This window comes from Muntiacus reevesi, chromosome 17, assembly GCF_963930625.1.
Source record: "Muntiacus reevesi chromosome 17, mMunRee1.1, whole genome shotgun sequence".
Classification (NCBI taxonomy): domain Eukaryota; kingdom Metazoa; phylum Chordata; class Mammalia; order Artiodactyla; family Cervidae; genus Muntiacus; species Muntiacus reevesi.
This window is the reverse complement of record NC_089265.1, coordinates 55361784-55380404: the sequence shown is the minus strand read 5'-3', so window position 1 is coordinate 55380404 and position 18621 is coordinate 55361784. Positions and strand designations below refer to the sequence as shown.

General features: G+C 43.1%; 1 protein-coding gene across 1 annotated transcript in view; it reads right to left on the bottom strand.

The window, feature by feature from the left end:
• UNC13B (unc-13 homolog B) overlaps window positions 1-4787 on the bottom strand; it is a 197173-nt gene extending 192386 nt beyond the window's left edge. The window contains exon 1 of the mRNA XM_065907910.1: window positions 4460-4787. Coding sequence (XP_065763982.1) covers window positions 4460-4481 — 22 coding nt within the window. The 5' untranslated portion in view covers window positions 4482-4787. The remainder of the gene's footprint in view (window positions 1-4459) is intronic.
• Between the last annotated feature and the right edge of the window lie 13834 nt (window positions 4788-18621).

Genomic DNA, 18621 nt, shown 5'->3' with positions numbered 1-18621 from the left:
GGCTCAAATAAGGCATAATCAACTTCCTGATACCACAGCTAAGCAAAAGGAACCCAGCAGGAACTCTGCTCCTGAGGGCAGAAACTACTTACACTATTTAATGTGATGAAAACCCAGCAGCAAGGAGTTAGCTGAGGCAGATGAGAATGTTGCAGAAATAAGATGAGAAGAAAGCCTTGAACAACCTGTTCTTATACCTGAGATCTCTAAAATCATTACTATTCCTACTTTTCAGAGTGATAATAAATCAAAATATATCTCTGGAGTCTTCCCAGGCTAGAATTAACCCACAATCAACAGGTATCCTGAGTGTCCATCAGAGTCTACCTTCTAAGAGTTTCCCAGTAGTATCTATTCAGTTAGTTAGATGACTGATATATGCTTATAAAATATGATAAGTTTTTCTGAGGGCAAGTCACAACATACACTGACTTGATATAGTTCTCATCACTAGTGATATTGGTTTGTTCTGTCTTAAAACACAAGTAATAAATATTCAGCTTCCCTGGTAGCTCAGACAGTAAAGAATCTGCCTGCAGTGCAGGAGACTCAGGTTCGATCCCTGGGTTGGGAACATCCCCTGGAGAAGGGAATGACAGACAACCCACTCCAGTATTCTTGCCTGGAGAATTCCATGGACAAAGGAGCCTGGTGGGCTTCAGTCCATAGGGTCGCAAAGAGTTAAGACACAACTGAGCGACTAACACATAGAAAATAAATGTTTAAATAATCAAAGAAGATAAACAAGTACGTGAAAATCACAGGTCAAACTTAAAATTTTGAGTTGAGATCTTCAGGATTTTGGTAAATATAAAGTTTTACCCACTGGTAAAGGACCTGCTTCTAATAGAGGATTGCTGATATGAGAGATCCTGAGGTACCTGGTTTGCGAATGGGTCCAGGTGAGGGTAATTATTATGCCAAGAAAACAGCAATGAGCAAATCACACAGAAATGACAGATGGAAAGTTGACTGGTGATCTCTAAACATAATAAAACTATCTATAGCGATGTTCATTGTGGCATTGTTTACAACAGCAATATTATAAATTATATTGTTTATAAAGGCAAAATTTATAATAGCAAAAAAAATTCTGATTGTTCATCAATATGAAACTGGTTAAATTACATATGCTCATAAAATGAAACAGTACTCCATAGCCATTAAAAGGAACAATTTAAACTCACGAAAGCTGATAGGAAAATAAATCATTAAGCTTTTAAAAAAGTTAAATATACTTCCAATTGTAGAATCTATATACTTAAATGTAAAGAAAATTTACAAGATGGACAAGAAAGAGGAAACAGCAGTTACCTCTGGGGAGTAAGAATAGGGAATGAAGACAGGAGAACTTTGTCCTTTCACTTCACATCCTAAACTGAATTTCTTATCATACATATATATCACCTCTATAATAAAAACAAAACAATGAAAGCAATGAACAAAAAAAATAACGATGCTGAGCAGGTGATAGGACCATGATGATTTTTATTTTCCTTTTTACACTTTTCTGCATTTCCTCTATTTTCTGTGATTAACAGTATGTTAGCATATATTGCTTCTTATACCCCAAAAACTTTTTTGTTTTAGATTTTTTAACAAGTCAAGTGTGGCCATTTCTAGTTCAAATTAGGGAGAAAAATCCAGAGCTCAGTTATAAACACTATAGCAACTACAAAGAAATATGGAAAGACTCAATTCTCAAAGTGCTTATTTATTTGGAGAAAATAGTCATGAACACCAAGACATCAAAAGTTAAAGAAAATCTTTGACTTAGTTTACTGGAGTTGCTTAGGTGTTACAGGCTCCTACAGAAGCAAAAGATACCAGTATTGTGAGGAAAGCTGTGCCAGATACTTGAAGAAAGACTAAGTGAATTAGATACAAGAACTTTTTTTTTTCAAAATTCAAGTCTAACATCCCACTCAACAATGAAAATACTTTTATCACTCATTCAATCTCTGCTTAAGTATCCTATGTCAAAAAATTCTCATAAGTAGTCCATTCCATTTGTTAACAACTCTGTTTAAGTTCTTTCTTATCTTAAAAGTTAAAATGTTTCCTATCATTTTCAACACTGGTTGACTTGTCCTAGTTCTGTCTGAGCAACAGTTTAGACAATTTTCATTTACTATTATGATCCTTCTGCAAGAATAAACCTCCCAATTCCTCAAATGGCTTCTACACCCTTGGTTATTCTAATTATTCTGCTCTGAAGAAACTAGTTTCTCAAAAAAAAGAAAGAAACTAGTTTCTCAGTTTGCCTCTTAGAATCAAATACCCTAATTGAACCCAGAATTCCAGAACTGATCTGACCAGTGCTTTTATCTCCTTAGTCGGGGTCACCATGAACAGAGAGCAAGACTAGTTGCTAGGTGGTATACAATTCGTCACCAAATCAGTGGCACTGTTCAGATCATAAGTAATTTATGTTTCAAGGAATTTAAAGCGTTAAAGGAGAAAGATCACTGCGGACTGAGGACATTTTCAACAACAAAAGTAGACTATAAGCTGGGAAAGGAAGAATACACTTTCAACAAGCAGAAAACACAGAACACTGCCGTGGTGCGAAGGAACAAAGCTAGTGCTAGAGCAAAGTTATCTGCAAGAGGACGGGCAAGAACTGAGGGCCAAAAGGAGGGCTGGAGTCATACTACTGAGAGCCCTTAACCTGCAGGGAATAAGGAGTGATTAAAGGGTTAAACCAAGAAACTGATTTCTTGATTGAGATATTTGGAATGATTAAATCAATATCAGTTTGTCAAATTCAACATCAGATTAAATACCGTTTGAAATTTTTTTTCTAAATTGAGGTAGGACACTACACTGTGTTGTGTTAGTTATAAGTGTACAGCAAAGTGATTATTGTACATTATTTTTCAGATTCTTTTTGATTATAGAGAGAAAGAGAATAGTTAGCTAAACAGAATTCCTTGAAAATGAAAGCTGCCTGATAGTAGAACAAATTGAAAGTACCAGCTCCTTCTCTGAAGCATCAATTCAATTAAAGAGGAATTTCTGGTTTAATAATGCTCCTGGCTGAAGAATCTTTATAAAGGATAGTTCTGTAATACAGTGTGGCAGTAGAGAATTAAAACTGTCCAAGGGACACTGCAAAACCCAACCTCTCCCAAATCCTGCTACTCAACAGCAGGGATCTAAAGGAATAAATAGATTTCCAGCTGCTGAGAGAAAATGTCTTACTAAAAGCAAAGCAAAATTCTCATTAATGAAAAATCAACCATGAAAGAAGAAAATTTCTGTGTGTCTCATAATCCCTGGAAATAACCAAATCCATTTTGGGTTAATACAGATTTAACAAAACAGTGGGAGAGAACAGAGGAAAGCAGTTTCATTTGCCAGAAGCTGGGGAAACACTTAACAGAGATCACAACCAACAATGTTTCTAACTCACAGAACCAAAAGAAACATGAACTCTACCCAATGAAAGGTGCTGGGGAAAGGTTCTCATGGATAAATTCCCTCACTCACAACCGAGCCACCTTATCGCACCTTGTTCAACACAGATATGATAGGCTGTAGCTTGAATTTCCCAAGATCAAATTCAATGGGTAATCCAAACCCTGCTTTTTCTGATCTGATAATCTCTAAAATCACAGTCCCTGCACTCATTCAAAACCAGCCCTGAGCTTCTACTATATCAGGCACCTAGAACACAAAAACCATTAAGAAACAGTCTCTACCCTCGTGAAGCTTAGTCGACACACCTTGCCTCAATCTTAAACCCCAAAGCTCTTGGGTTAAGATATCTTCTCAGGTGGGTCAAGCGTCCTCAGTGGAAAAGCAATAAAGGGCTTCACCTTTAGTTAGTGTGAGGGAAGTAAATATAAATAAGTAAATCATACTTCTTATGCTCTGCTCTGAAAGAAGAGAAGCCGACACACCTTTTCAAGTCGAATATGAGCTTACTGTTAGCCTGGACTACACAGGAGGAGCAGGGGACAAAGACAAGTAACAGGGGGGTGGAACGCCAATAAATACCCTGGAAGGAGGGGTATGACAGCTGTACTCCTTCAAGGCACGATTAGGAAGAACCTGCCACTAAGCCGACTGAGGTTTTATGGTGCGGCGAGAAGGAAGAACAGAACAGAGGCTGCCCGCTCTGAACTGACGCCCGCTACCCGCGGTCCCCACCTCGTCCACGCTCACTAGAGGACAGCTCTAGATATTATTTAATAGGATCTGGGCCTGCCAGCCAACGACACTGTCACATGGCCATCGGAACGGAGAGGTAACAGTCCCTCCTCACAGGAGAGCGAGGCAAAGCAAGAGAGAGTGGAAAGAACTCTTCAAGAGGTTCATAAAGGAGTTGGCATAAAGGTTCCCCGAGACACGGGCGGGGCGGGAAGTTTGGAAAAGGTGCTAACCCGACGCCCACTGGAAGCTCGTGGAGATGCCCGAGCGAGCTCGGTCCCTCCACCCCGGTCCGCGCACTCACCGCGCACGCAGAGCAGCGACATGGCCGAGCCGCCGGCGATCCTCCGCCGCGCCCCCGCCCCGCCGCCGCGCCGGGCCGCTCCCTCCTTCCTCTCAGCAGGTGCCGCGGCAGTTCCCGCTATCGACCCCACGGGTCTCGCCGCTCCTCATGGTCCCCGTCGCAGGCAGCGTCCCGCCGCTCCGTCTGACCCGCTCCAATCTTCACCGTCTGAGTGGGCTCCCGGTAGCGGCGACTACCGGCCGGCAGGCGGGGGACTGGGCGCGGCACCACGGCGCCATCGCTGGGAGGTAAGGGCGACCGGGACTCCCTCCCTCACTCCACCCGGGATCCGAGCGAGCGCCGGGATGGAGCCCAGCCGCGGCGCCCCGCCTCCCAGCCAATCAGCTCGCGCCCAGTCCGCCGCCCCGCCCCCCAAGGGCACGTAGGAGGCGGGGCCCCTTTCCGCTTTCCTCGGCGAAAGAAAGAAGGCGCCTCGGCCCACTGACGAGGCTGCCGGCGGCGAGGGGCGGCCTTCCCCGGCACCTGTGTGAGGCGCGAACTGCAGCTTTGTGCGCTTTCGTGGGGGCGGGGCTTCCACGCAGGAACAGATTCTTTTCATTGAGAATTTCTGTCCGGCTTCCTTAAAGAGTTTCTCCCTCTGTAACATTAACGAGAAAGTACCACACTGAAACTAATTTGTTGCTTAGTCGCTAAGTCGTGTCGCGACCCCATGGGCTGTAGCTTACCAGGCTCCTCTGTCCATGGGATTTCCCAGGTAAGAACACTGGAGTGGGTTGCCATTTCCTCCTCCAGGGAATCTTCCCCATCCAGGGATTGAACCCTCATCGCCTGTATGGGCAGGCAGACTCTGTACCAGTGAGTCACCTGGGGAACTCCAAGTCCTCATTAGCCCTCCTCAAGTTTCTGTGTTTGCAAGCCGTTGGCACAGCTGGATTCTGCCTGTCAGACCCAGGGAGGGTCTATATTAATCTACCAGGGTCTTTGCCCTCCAAAAGCAAACCTAGCTAGCTTATGATTCCTCTCATTAGAATATAGAATTTGGAAAGAGTGACACTCCAAATGCTGTAAGTAGGAGCCTGGAGAAGAAAAGGAGAAGACTTGATTTATCCAGGGTTTGTCCAAATTTAGAGAACTGTCCAAAGAAAGATTATGAGCAAAGCAACTCCACAAGCCTAGTCAACAAAGATGCCTGACGGGCATTCTCTGGACTCGTGGACGTTGAAATATCTAGCTCTTTAGCCCAGCTGTCCTAACCTCAAGAGCAAGGGATTAAAAAGGGGAAAGGTTTATACCATCTGAAGAGAAACCAGAGTATAATAGCAAGGGATTAAAAAGGTGTTGAACTTCTGGGTTCTGGAACTAAGAATAGAGACCGAAAAACAAAACAAAAAACTCTTATGGAACCAGAGATTCTCCTAGGGGATGCAGAGGCCATCCAACAAAGGATGGGAAGTCACTCTGCACTCGGAAACAGTATAGAGTAGTGGGAAAAAACCTAATAAAATCATGAAGAGCATGAACTTTGAAGCCAATCATATTCACCTGGTATAGTACCTATTGTCATGTACCAAATTACCCCAAAACTTAGTAGCTTAAAACTGCATTTATTTTCTCACAGTTACTGTACAGCAGAGAACAATATTATTACTGTAATAATTACTATACTATCAATATCCTATGATAATTCATAATGGAAAAAATATTAAAAAAGGTCTATGTATGTATAACTGACTCACTTTGCTGTACAAATCATTAACACAATGTAAATCAACTATATTTCAATTAAAAATTTTTTATTTAAAAAAAACAAAAATATTTTAGTGCTATCAATATATACACCAAGTTGACTTCAAAAGTCTACACAGGCATAATTTCCCATCAGCAAACTGGGAGTGATATACTGATATGTACTCTGTAACAATGAACAATAACATTTTAAAAATCTTTACCAATTAAAAAAAATTTCGATATTATCTCACAGTTTCTGTGGGTCAGAAATCTGGGTATGGCTTAATCAGATCCTCTGGTTCAAGGTTTCTTACAGACTGCAAGCAAAGTTCCAGCTGGACTGCAAAAGGATTCACTTCCAAGCTCACTCATGATTGTTGGCAGGTCTGAATTTCTCCTAGGCACTTGAACAGACAGCCTCAGCTCCTTATTGGCATTGGCTGGTCTCAGCTCCTTGTCATGTGGACCTCTCCAAAATGGCAGCTGGCTTCCTCAAAGCATGCAAACCAGGAAGGCAATAAAGTCTAATAGCAAGAGGGAAGTCACAATCTTTTCTAATCTAATAATAGAGTGATATCTCCTTATTTTTTTTCAACAGAAGCAGTCACATTCAGGAAAAGGGAATTCCACAAGGACATAAATACCACCAGGAGGTAGGATCATTTGGGGGCCATCTTGGAAATCTGCCTACCATAACTGGATTTGGATCCTAGCTCTGGTACTTGTGACCTAGGGCAAGCTACATGACCTCAATTTCCCAGGAAATAATGATAGTATCTACTTCATAAGAGGGTTTTGAGGTTTAAATGACAAAATGCTTTTAAATTAGGGCTTCCCTGGTGGCTCAATGGTCAAGAATTCACCTGCCAAAGCAGGAGACACAGGTTCAATCCCGGGTCCAGGAAGATCTCACGTGCCTCTGAACAATTAAGCCCATACTCCCCAACTACTAAACCTGTGCTCTGGAGCCCGGGAGCTGCAAATACTGACCCCATACACTGCAACTGCTGAAGCCCCTGCGCATTAGAGCGTGTGCTGCGCAACGAGAGAAGCCGCCGCAATGAGGAGCCCACACATCCCAACTAAAGAAAGCCTGCTCGCAGCACGGGCAAAAATAAATACGTAAGTAAGTACCTGGTGCATGCTACATGCCCAATACATGTTACTACTTAGGGTGTGAACGTGACGGGGGAATGCAGCTGGGAGGTGAAGAGACACTCAACAGAGCAACAGTCAGAGTCTGAGGGTTATGATGTAGACGCTGAGGCATCCCAGTTTCCCAGTTAAACGTTCAGAGGAAGAAAGAACCAAGGTCCTCTGCTCTCTAGGCCCTTGACCAGGAACAATTATGCTCATAAGAAAGCTTAGGGTATCTAAAGAAGCAACTCAAACAGGGATAAAAAGCCAGAGCCTTCTTGTCCCCCTGTTCACATTAATTTTTCCCGGGCAGTACTTGAAAGTTCTTCAGCACTTGCATGGATTTGACCCTTAGATTTAGCTGGCAGGCAGCTGAGCACTAAGACTTTTTGAGATCCAGGAAATGAGGAGGAAGGAGGGAAGGATCAAAGAAAATAGGTAATAATGGAAACCCGAAAATCTCAAGACAGTAAAGCCAAAATACCAAGGGCTGGCATTGCTGCTGTCTTTTTGGAAACTCTCAGGCAGAAGGAGCAGAGTACAAACCCTGTTCCAGGGGAGCCCTCTACCAACTTTATGATCATCCTTAGGTCATGCCCCAAGACCATTAAAAGCTGACCCTTCCTGAGACTTCCCTTGTGGTCCTGTGATTAAGAGCCCACCTTGCACACTGTAAAGCAATTTTCTTCCAATTAAAATTAAAAAAAAGAATTCACCTTGAAATGCGGGATACAGGGGTTCATTCTCTGGTCCGGGAACTAAGCTCTGCACCCACGTGGTGCAGAGCAGCTAAGCCCGTGTGCCACAACTGTTGAAGCCTGCGCATTCTGGAAGCTTCATGCCGCAACTACTGAGCCCATGTGCCACAACTAGTTGATGCGCTGCAATGAAAAATCCCACATGCCACATGGTGCAACCATAAATAAACCAAATAATTACTAGATCAGAGAAGGCTATGGCACCCCACTCCAGTACTCTTGCCTGGAAAATCCCATGGACGGAGGAGCCTGATAGGCTGCAGTCCATGGGGTCAGGAAGAGTTGGACACGACTGAGCGACTTCACTTTCACTTTTCACTTTCATGCACTGGAGAAGGAAATGGCAACCACTCCAGTGTTCTTGCCTGGAGAATCCCAGGGGCAGGGGAGCCTGGTGGGCTGCCGTCTATGGAGTCACACAGAGTTGGACACAACTGAAGCGACTTAGCAAAACAACTCAATTTGACAAATATTTATTAAACACCTTTTAAGTCAGGCATAGAGAGACAATACAAAAGTAACATAGTAATCACAGTTCTTATCCTTAAATAGTTTATAAGTGATAGGAAAGATCTATGGGAGATGAGGGGGAACTAAACTAGGTCAGTAAATATAGAACTGAGGGGGAAGGAAAGAGACAATCCCTCTTACCCTTCCATCAGTATTAAGGAGCCAGAAGTGATGGAACTTGGCACACTGGCTACGGATATATTAGAGAAGATCCTTTCTTTCATAGCCAACATCTGGGTGAGAGGGCAAAGGAGAGAGTTTTAAACTCAGATTAGGGAATTCCCTGGCAGTCCAGTAGTTAGGACTCTGTGCTTTCACTGCAAGCGCCCAGGTTCAATCCCTGGTTGGGGAACTAAGATTCCACAAACTGAATGGTGCGGCCAAATAAATTTTAAAAGATAAACAAATAAAGTCAGATTGGCTAAAAAGATGATGCTATGGTTAATGTAGTTTTGAGGAGAAAGATGTGTCCCTTGGACATGTATATTAAGTTTAAGATGTGCCAGGATAACCTTCAGATAGTCATATTAGACAGTACGTAATATATAACTGACCTTGAGAAAGCAATCCAGGCTAGAGATACAGATTTCAGTCAATAAATTTATGACTATTTTAATCCCTATTTTGTTGATAAAGAAAATGAGGCAATAATAGGTGGCATAATCCTCCCACTCATTAACTCATGAAATTACCTGGCCCATAAAAACTAACCACTCCCACAGCCCTGGGCCCTCTCACCTTCTGAGAAAGACTACATTCTGCCTATGGAATGTGTATCTCTCTAAATAAATCCACTTTCACTTTACTATGGCTCACTCCTAAATTCTTTCCTGAGCGACATCAAGGACCCTCACCTGGTGGCCAATCCCAAGAACTCGCCCAAGACCTGGAACATGACCATTCTCTTGTACTCCATTTTCCTGCAATATAAGATAACCTGAAAATGACTGCAAAATTAGGATAAAATCTCATGAATTTATACAGCAAAGCAGAAGAAAGAACAGTATCTCCTCAAGAGACAAAAGGCTGCACATCCTAATAATCTCCTGTACATCTCCAAAGAGACCCTTGTTTGAATATCTAAAGATCATTTAGTTCACAACTTAGGAGATACCTCTATATTGTAAAGACTGGGGACTAGACTTAATTCCTAGAGAGATTTATCTTTATTCCCAAGGTTAGAGTAAGGACTCAGATTTACCATGTCTCCAAAAAAACACTCTAAGAATTGGGGACAGGGTAAATAGTCCCTTTGCCCTTAATAAATGGAGAAAATAATTTTGATTTATCCTTAATACTTTCAAAGTCCTCAACTCTCCAAGCAAATGTTCTCACCAAAAGGTGATTAGAGGGAACCGGAGGGACTTCCCTGAGGGTCCAGTGGTTAAGAATCCACCTTGCAAAAAAAAAAAGAATCCACCTGGCAATTCAGGGGATGCAGGTTTGATCCCTGGTCAGGGAACTAAGATCCCACATTCCATAGGGCAACTAAGCCCATACTCAACAACTAGAGAGGCCATTTGCCACAACGAAGACCCCAAGTGCTGCAACTAAGAACCAATGCAGTCAAATAAATTTTAAAAAGCCAACAGATGCAATTTTCTTTTCTTGGACTTATTTCTTAAGCTACTACAATCAAACATTTTTTTGCAGTGGAAATACCAGGGAACACTAAAGGATTCATTAATTGTCCAAACCATTTTGAATGCTAAATTGATGTTTTCTGCGGTTGGAGGCAAATGACCTCTAGAAGAGTATGCTTGCAGCCTGGGCCCCGCAGACGAGCGGTCTCTACTACAAATCAGGGGCATAGGACAGCATGGCAGATGCCAACTGTTGTCAGGCTTTTACAGTCTCTCCTGAGGCAAAACTAGGGTCTCCTTAGTGACATACACTTACAATTCTCATACTTCATAGTTGGGAAACTATTCTTTAACAGAAAGATAAAAATCAAATCAGCATTATCTCAAAACAGAGGACTTCCAACAATTTGTAAATATTAAATGTTCTTTTTTGTTATTAGAATATATGATCTATCTTCTGAGAAAGGAGGAACACAGAACTTAGAATAACTTGCTTTAAAACAGTGAATAATACTCCAATGACCTGTTAATGTATTTTCATTACCAAGAAAGAACACATTCCTTCAGGATTAGGGTCAGAGGGCCTAAGGTTTTCTTTAAGGATTTTGTCTTCTATAACAACAAGCCTTTTGATATGCAAATATAAACTCCCAGAAGAGATGGGTATAGAAAAATGGTTTGGCTTAATAAAGCATTGTGAATAGAGAGATGCGCATGGGAATATGAGAGAGGGTCAAAAAAAAAAATCCTTAGATGGTCGAAGGTCTTTTAAGAATATTTAAGGAACTGGGAGGTTCAAATATTCAATTTTAAATTATTTAGGTAGATATCTTTCTACCCCTTACATCACCCCCAAAGCTTCAGTAAAGCCTGCCATTCACAAATACTTCTCATAAGGGGTTTGGGGGAGAAAAAGAATTCTGTCTAGGTTAGAAAAAAAACAAAAGAAAGATCAGCTGAGGAAGGTGAAACACCAGTGAATTACAAATTCAGCAAGGGCCAGGGACTCTAGGCTCAGAATGGTCATGAGAAGTCAATGTCCTCCCCACTCCTAGAATTCACAGAAGGCTCCAGGATGGCACTAGACTTCCCACTGAATATAGAGTAAAGGACTAGATGCAATTGTATTTAATCTCAGAGGAAAGGATAACCCCAACTACCATCTCAGTTTCAACTAAGTAGGGAAAGTTTGTTCCATCACTGAGATTTTATCTATAAAAACAGAAAGGCTATTTGAATAGGCCCTGTGCATAGATAAAAGTTTACACAATCTGTTGCTAAAGGAATAAGCTGCAAATACACTATACAAAACATCTTTTATTTTATCCCTGCACAGCTGCAGGGATCTTAGGTCCCCGACCAGGCCTCCTGCAGTGGAAGGACAGAGTCCTAACCACTGGACTGCCAGAGAATTCCCAAAACATCTGTCTTTTGAGCCAAGGGCTCCCAGGGCCTAGCCGTGTGGACAGAAGAAGGAACGGCTGAAGGCTAATCCGCATGTCAGAATGCTGCCAAGCATACAGGGGTATGGTAGGAGTAAGTCCTAAAAGAAAGTAGAAATTCAATTCGCATCTTTATGAACCTGAACAGATGGGCAAACTCAGGTGTCTGGAGATAATCAACCCCATCTGGCAAAAAGAGAACAGTTACCAATTCCAAGAGCGAAAACACAAAGATTTTAGTAATGGTTGGGAGAGGGGGAGTAAGTGGGTGGGGGCGAGCGGAGTTGGTAGGGGCAGGTGGTGGGGAGAAGGAACTCAGGACTGACAAAGACCTGCCCAGTGGTCATAAGCACCAAGAGGAGCTCTCTGGCACAAACCAAGACATGCTGCCATGTCCAACAGACACGCATACATAAGATCTAGAGCCCCCGTCCTCCATAATTGACTATTTCTGACTCATTTTCTTCTTCAAACTATGTAATATAGATGTGAAGTAGAACCTCAAGTCTCCATGTGTGGCCTTTGTTTTTCCTCCTCTTCAAACTCTAAACCTTGCCCACAGCTATCTACATATGTCAGTAGGTTCCAAATCTTTATCTTTAGTTCAGACTGCTCTCCTCAGCTTCAGACCTATATGTCTAATAACCCACGAGGTTTCTCTACTTGAATATCACTCTGTTACTCAAACTCAGTATGTGAAAATTTAAAACCACTGTAATGCCTTAAAATATATATTCTACTTCTTGACCCAGAAAGTCTACTTGGCAAAATAAAATCTCCTTGTTCTGTTTTAAAAGATGAGTGTGCTTAGAGTCACCAAATTATTATGTTTCCGTTGGTCCTAAAGTGAAAAGATTCTTGTAAAATTTCACAACTCTTACTAAATAAGGGAATGTTGACATTATTTGGAACAACGAAGAATTACAAAAAACGTTTTATCTGAACATTTAATGCAATCCTAATGAAAATCCTAGAAGACAGGCATGTGTATGTGTGTCTATGAAAGCTGGCCAGCTGATCCTGAAATTTATATAGAAATGGAGTGGGCTGAGAATAGCCAATATAATCTTACGATCTTAAAGTTGGAGGATACACACCACCACATATCAACACAGTATTAAGACAGTGAGACAATGGTGCAAGGAGGGACAGGAACATATCATATATTATGAACATGTGTTTTATGAAAAACAGACATTGCATAGAAAAGGGGGAAAGGATTGTTTTGTTAATAAAAATCATCCAAAACTTGGAAATGCTGCAAAGAAAAGACAGCAGGGGCAGCCAAAGATTACCCAGGCAACAAACTTTTGCTTTACTCATTATCTATTATTAATTAAAGGCTAACTCTGTACTGCTGCTGCTGCTGCTAAGTCGCTTCAGTCGTGTCCGACTCTGTGCGACCCCATAGACGGCAGCCCACCAGGCTCCCCCGTCCCTGGGATTCTCCAGGCAAGAACACTGGAGTGGGTTGCCATTGCTTTCTCCTACCATGTATAAAATAGGTAGCTCGTGGGAAGATGTTCAGGCACAGGGAGCTCAGTTTGGTGCCCTGTGATGACCTAGAGGGGAAGGAGGGAGGCGGGGTGGGAGGGAGGCTCAAAAGGAAGGAGATTGATGTATATATACAGCTGATTCACTTTGCTGTACATCAGAAGTACAGCATTGTAAAGCTCCTATAATAAATTTTTAAAAAAGAAATCACCCCCCAAATAAATAAACAAACAAAAATAAAGGCTAACTCTGTGAAGTCATATGTTAACGAATAGGTTTTTGTCTGCTAATGATGCAAAGGATTTCTGATTATTAGAAAACGTTATGGTGTTACTATCCTGTAGACATTAACTACTTTTATATCTAACCTAAAATCTCATTCTAGCATTCGTTTTTCAGATGTCTGTGAATACCCAAGATAGTTCATTTTATGTGTCAGCTTAACTGGGCCACAGGGTACTGAAAGGTTGTTGCTGAATCACGCAAAGACGCCGGGGTTCTTGGCCTCCGGAGGAGAAGAATTCAATCCGGGGCTAGAGACAGGACTAAGCAACTTTCACTTTCACTGAGTAAAGCAGATTGCTCTCCCTAATGTGGTGGGGTGGGTGAGGGTCCTCATCTGATCAGTGGAAGACCTGAATAGACAAAAGGACTGAAGAAGAGAATTTCTCTCTGACCGACTTCCTTTGAGCTGAGACATTAGTCTTTTTTCCTACCAGTGGACTCGAACTGAAAAATCAGTTTTGCCTGGGTCTTCAGGCTGCCGGCTTTCAGACTGTAACTATATTGGCAGCTTTCTTGGTTCTCAGGCCTTTGGACTGGAATTGGAACTACACTATCAGCAATCCTAGGTCTCTAGCTTGACAGCTTGGGACTTGTCAGCCTCCGCAATAGCTGTGAACCAACTCCTTATAATAAAACCTCTCCATTTGTATCTCTACATATACACACACCTGGAACACTGACTAATATAATCCCTAATTTCCTCAAGTGCTCATTACACGTGCTTTACCTGCTTATCTTTGACATAAGCTTATTCTATCTTCTTGTAAAAATCTTGCTCTTAACTTTTTGGAAATTATACTAAAACAGTTTTTGTAAAAGTTTCTGGTTCAACTGAATAGCCATATGGGGGAAAAATGAATCTTGACATCTACTTCACACTATACACAAAATCTATTCCAGATGATTAAACAAAAGGTAAAATAATAAAGTTTCTAGACAATAACCTAAGATAATATACTCATTTCCAAGTAGACAAAGACTTTTTAAATAAGGTATAAAAACCATTGAATATAAACAAAAAGATGTAAACTTGACAGGTTAAAGAACCGCTGCACATTGAAAGACTCCACTAAGAGAATAAGTGGAGTAAGGCAAGCTACAGAATGGGAAAATGGATTTGCAATAGATTCATTAGAAAAACATCAAACAAATTCCAGCTGAAAGACATTCTACAAAATATCTGAAATATCTGATCAGTACTCTATAAAATTGTCCAGATCATCAAGAACAAGGAAGTCTGAGAAAATATCAACGCCAAGAGGAGTTTAAGGAGACATGAAGACTAAACCTAATGTGCTATCCTGGATGGGACATTAGGTAGAAACGAAGGAAATCAGAATAAAGTATGGACTTTAATGATAATGTATCAGTTAGGTTCAGTTGCTCAGTTGTGTCAGACTCTTGGCATCCCCACGGACTGCAGCACGCCAGGCCTCCCTGTCCATCACCAACTCCTGGAGTTTACCCAAACTCATGTCCATTGAGTCCATGATGCCATCTAACCATCTCATCCTCTGTCGTCCCCTTCTCCTCCTGCCTTCAATCTTTCCCAGCATCAGGGTCTTTTCTAATGAGTCAGCTCTTTGCATCAGGTGGCCAAAATATTGGCGTTTCAGCTTCAACATCAGTCCTTCCAATGAACACCCAGGACTGATCTCCTTTAGGATGTATACTAAATACATATATACACGCATTGATATATATAATATAGCAATATTGATTAATTAATTATAGCAATATACCATACTAATGTAAGATGTTATTAAACAATTGTGGAGAACAAAGTGGAGAATTGAGTGTGGGGTCCACAGAAACTTTCTGTATTATCTTCACAAATTTTCTGTAAACCTAAAACTATTCCAAAATTAAAAGTTTATTTTTAGGGATTTTCCTGGTGGTCCAGTGGCTGTGGTTAGCCTTTCAATGCAAGGGGTGTGGGTTGGATTCCTGGTGGGGAGCTAAGATTCCAATGCCTCCCACCAAAACATCAAAAACATAAAACAAAAACAATATTATAACAAATTCAATAAAGACTTTTAAAATGATCCCGATAATAAAAACCTTTTTAAAAAGTTTATTTTTTAAAATCAATTAATTTACCCAAATTTAGCTAGTAATCAAGTAATCTGCCCAATACAGCTAGTATAGAATCCTTACCAAACCAAATGCCTTCAAATTTGAGCCTTTTTCACTACACAAAACCCTTCCAATTTTACCCTCTATAGCATTATAGAAGTATTAGAAAGACAATCTGAGCAGTTCTGTAAGGGCAGAAAATTTTTTTTTTCTTTTTTCATTTTGCCTAGCGCACCATTGGTGTTTAGTAAAGCCGCTTGTTAATATTATGCCCGATGTCCGAATCCCCGCGTGGGAAGAGAGAAGGCTTCCGAGACAATGCAACTCGCAGGAAGGGAAGTTTATTACTGATTCGAGTCAGGACTCCCTGCCGCAACCAACTCAGTAGTGCGGGTCAGAGAGCCCCGAGCCCAAGCTGTTATAGAGTGAGAAGCGGATTGGTTACACGTTTGCAAAACAATTTCATTGGTCAATACTTTCGCGCAGGCGGGACTTTCCTGGGGGTTTCCGCCCCGTTCCTAATTTCCTAATTGGCAAACATCGGTGAAAGCTAATTGGTCCTAATTGGCAAACAGTGGTCATTGTTAAGCGAAAGCTACCTGACAGTAGGAAGGCCTCCTCCTAATCTAAGTGACGTCACTTCTGCTCGCCTCACATTCCCCCCTGTCTGTTGTTCAAGTAGAGGAATCTTCCTCTTTTCCATCTTGGGCCACTGACACTATAAGTGGACCCAGGAGGGTGGAAATTAAGGTAGTTGAAAACAAGACTCAAACCATCTCTGCTGGGCTTCCCGTTCTCTTTCTAATGAAGACCACCTCAGACAAGGATGGTCTGCATAGAAACCTCGCAGACCCTACCCTGTTGGAGAAAAATCAAGTCATCTACAGCAGCTCGTTGGAAAGCCCTTGGCCTTGCAGAGATAGTAAAGCTTGATTCACCCATATCTGAGGTACTTGGCCCTGCGGGTTGCGCCACACTCAGGTCTACCAAATCTCTGTTTCCTACGTCCCATTCCCGGGGCCCATCACAAGAGGTTACACAGCTTCAGCTCCTGTAATAATCAGCAGGAGAATTAGGAGACCTCCCAGCAGACAAGTCAAAGGATTTGACGGGTGAGGTCTCGCCTTCCATTCTGCTCCTGTTCTTCCGGTGTGGCTTGCCGCACGTGATTGCAGTGAACCCAAGGTCCAATCCCGTCGACCTTTATAGCAGTAGGAGTAGTAAGGAGAACATAAGGGCCTTTCCATAATACACACAGGAGGGGTCTTCCATACAGAATCTCAAAAGGGCAGCTTATAAGGGGTGTTACGTGCCCGAAAGAGTGCGAAGGGAAGGAGGGTCACCCAGTCCCCGCCAGTCTCTATTGCCAACTTTGTTCTCTCAACCTGTCCTGAGCTCTGGGGATTATATTCACAATATCCATTTCGTCCCCAGAGCTTGGGCCAGCCCTTGTACAGTCTGGCTCACAAAGGCAGGTCCATTATCAGAGCCCATAGTCACCGGCAGCCCGTACCTAAGCACTATCTCCTCTAAGATCTTTTTAGCAACCACTATTGCTGTCTCTCCCTTAGCGGGGAAGGCTTCCACCCACCCCGAGAAGGTATCTACCAGAACCAACAGATAGCGGTACCCATACTTGCCTGGCCTTTCCTCAGTGAAATCTATCTCCCAGTGTTGCCCTGGCTCTTCCCCTCGGTACCTCGTTCCCGTGTGCTGCTTTTTCCCTGTCCTCATCAGCTGGCACGCTTTGCAAGCCTGGATTATCTCTCGTTCAGTTGTATTTTATATTCAGTCCATACCCAAGCTTCTTCTTCAGAGACTCTGGCATCTCAGGGGGAGGAGGGCGAGGGAGCCTGAAGTCAGCTTTCTTGCTGTGGCCCACAGGCCTGCCATATCCCAGTTAGACCGCAACAGAAGAAACCCCTCGTCCACGAGATGAGGCTGGGCGGTTGGCCTCCCGTTGACCCCTGGGACCCGTTTCCGCGCTTCTGCCAGAATTCGCTCCTGCAACAGCTGCTGACAATCGTAGTGAAAGGAGAGTTTCACCTGGTTGGGCTCTAGTTACTGAGGCTCACTTATTGTAGGGCCTTCAGAGTCCGCCAGAGTGTAGCCCTGGCCGGGACTCATCAATTGCCCCACAACCATTCGCCTGTTCACTGAAACTCCTGCCTGAAAAGAGTCTAATTAAAAACCAGAGACAATGCCGGCACACACACAAACACGGACAAACACGGAGAGCCGAAGACAAACACACAGATAGACAAACGTCGGCCGACAACACAGTTTCGGGCCCCCTGACCAGACCAGACTCGGGATCAGGAGAGGAACTCTCCTTCCCACAGAGCCGGCTGCCTTCCAGCGCGCTCGCTGGCCTCGGCCTTACGCCGGCTAGAGAAAGCTTTCTCCTGTGCCAGATACCTCCCCTTGCTTTACAGCAGGGCCCCGGAATTACTCTGGACTTTCCCTGTGCCAGATACCTCCCCTTGCTTTACAGCAGGGCCCCGGAATTACTCTGGACTTTCCCTGTGCCAGATACCTCCCCTTGCTTTACAGCAGGGCCCCGGAATTACTCTGGACTTTCCCTGTGCCAGATACCTCCCCTGCTTTACAGCAGGGCCCCGGAATTACTCTGGGCTTCCTGTCCTGAGACAATGCCGGCACACACACCAAAGACAAACACACGGACAGCTGACAACACAGCGCTGGGTTTTCGGGCCCCCTGAGTTTTCCTGAGCACCGGTGCTATTATCTATCCTTCCCTTCTGTCCTGGAAGTGTTCTCTTCCCCCGGTAAAGAGATCCCGAACGAGCCCCCAAATGTTATGCCCGATGTCCGAATCCCCGCGTGGGAAGAGAGAAGGCTTCCGAGACAATGCAACTCGCAGGAAGGGAAGTTTATTACTGATTCGAGTCAGGACTCCCTGCCGCAACCAACTCAGTAGTGCGGGTCAGAGAGCCCCGAGCCCAAGCTGTTATAGAGTGAGAAGCGGATTGGTTACACGTTTGCAAAACAATTTCATTGGTCAATACTTTCGCGCAGGCGGGACTTTCCTGGGGGTTTCCACCCCGTTCCTAATTTCCTAATTGGCAAACATCGGTGAAAGCTAATTGGTCCTAATTGGCAAACAGTGGTCATTGTTAAGCGAAAGC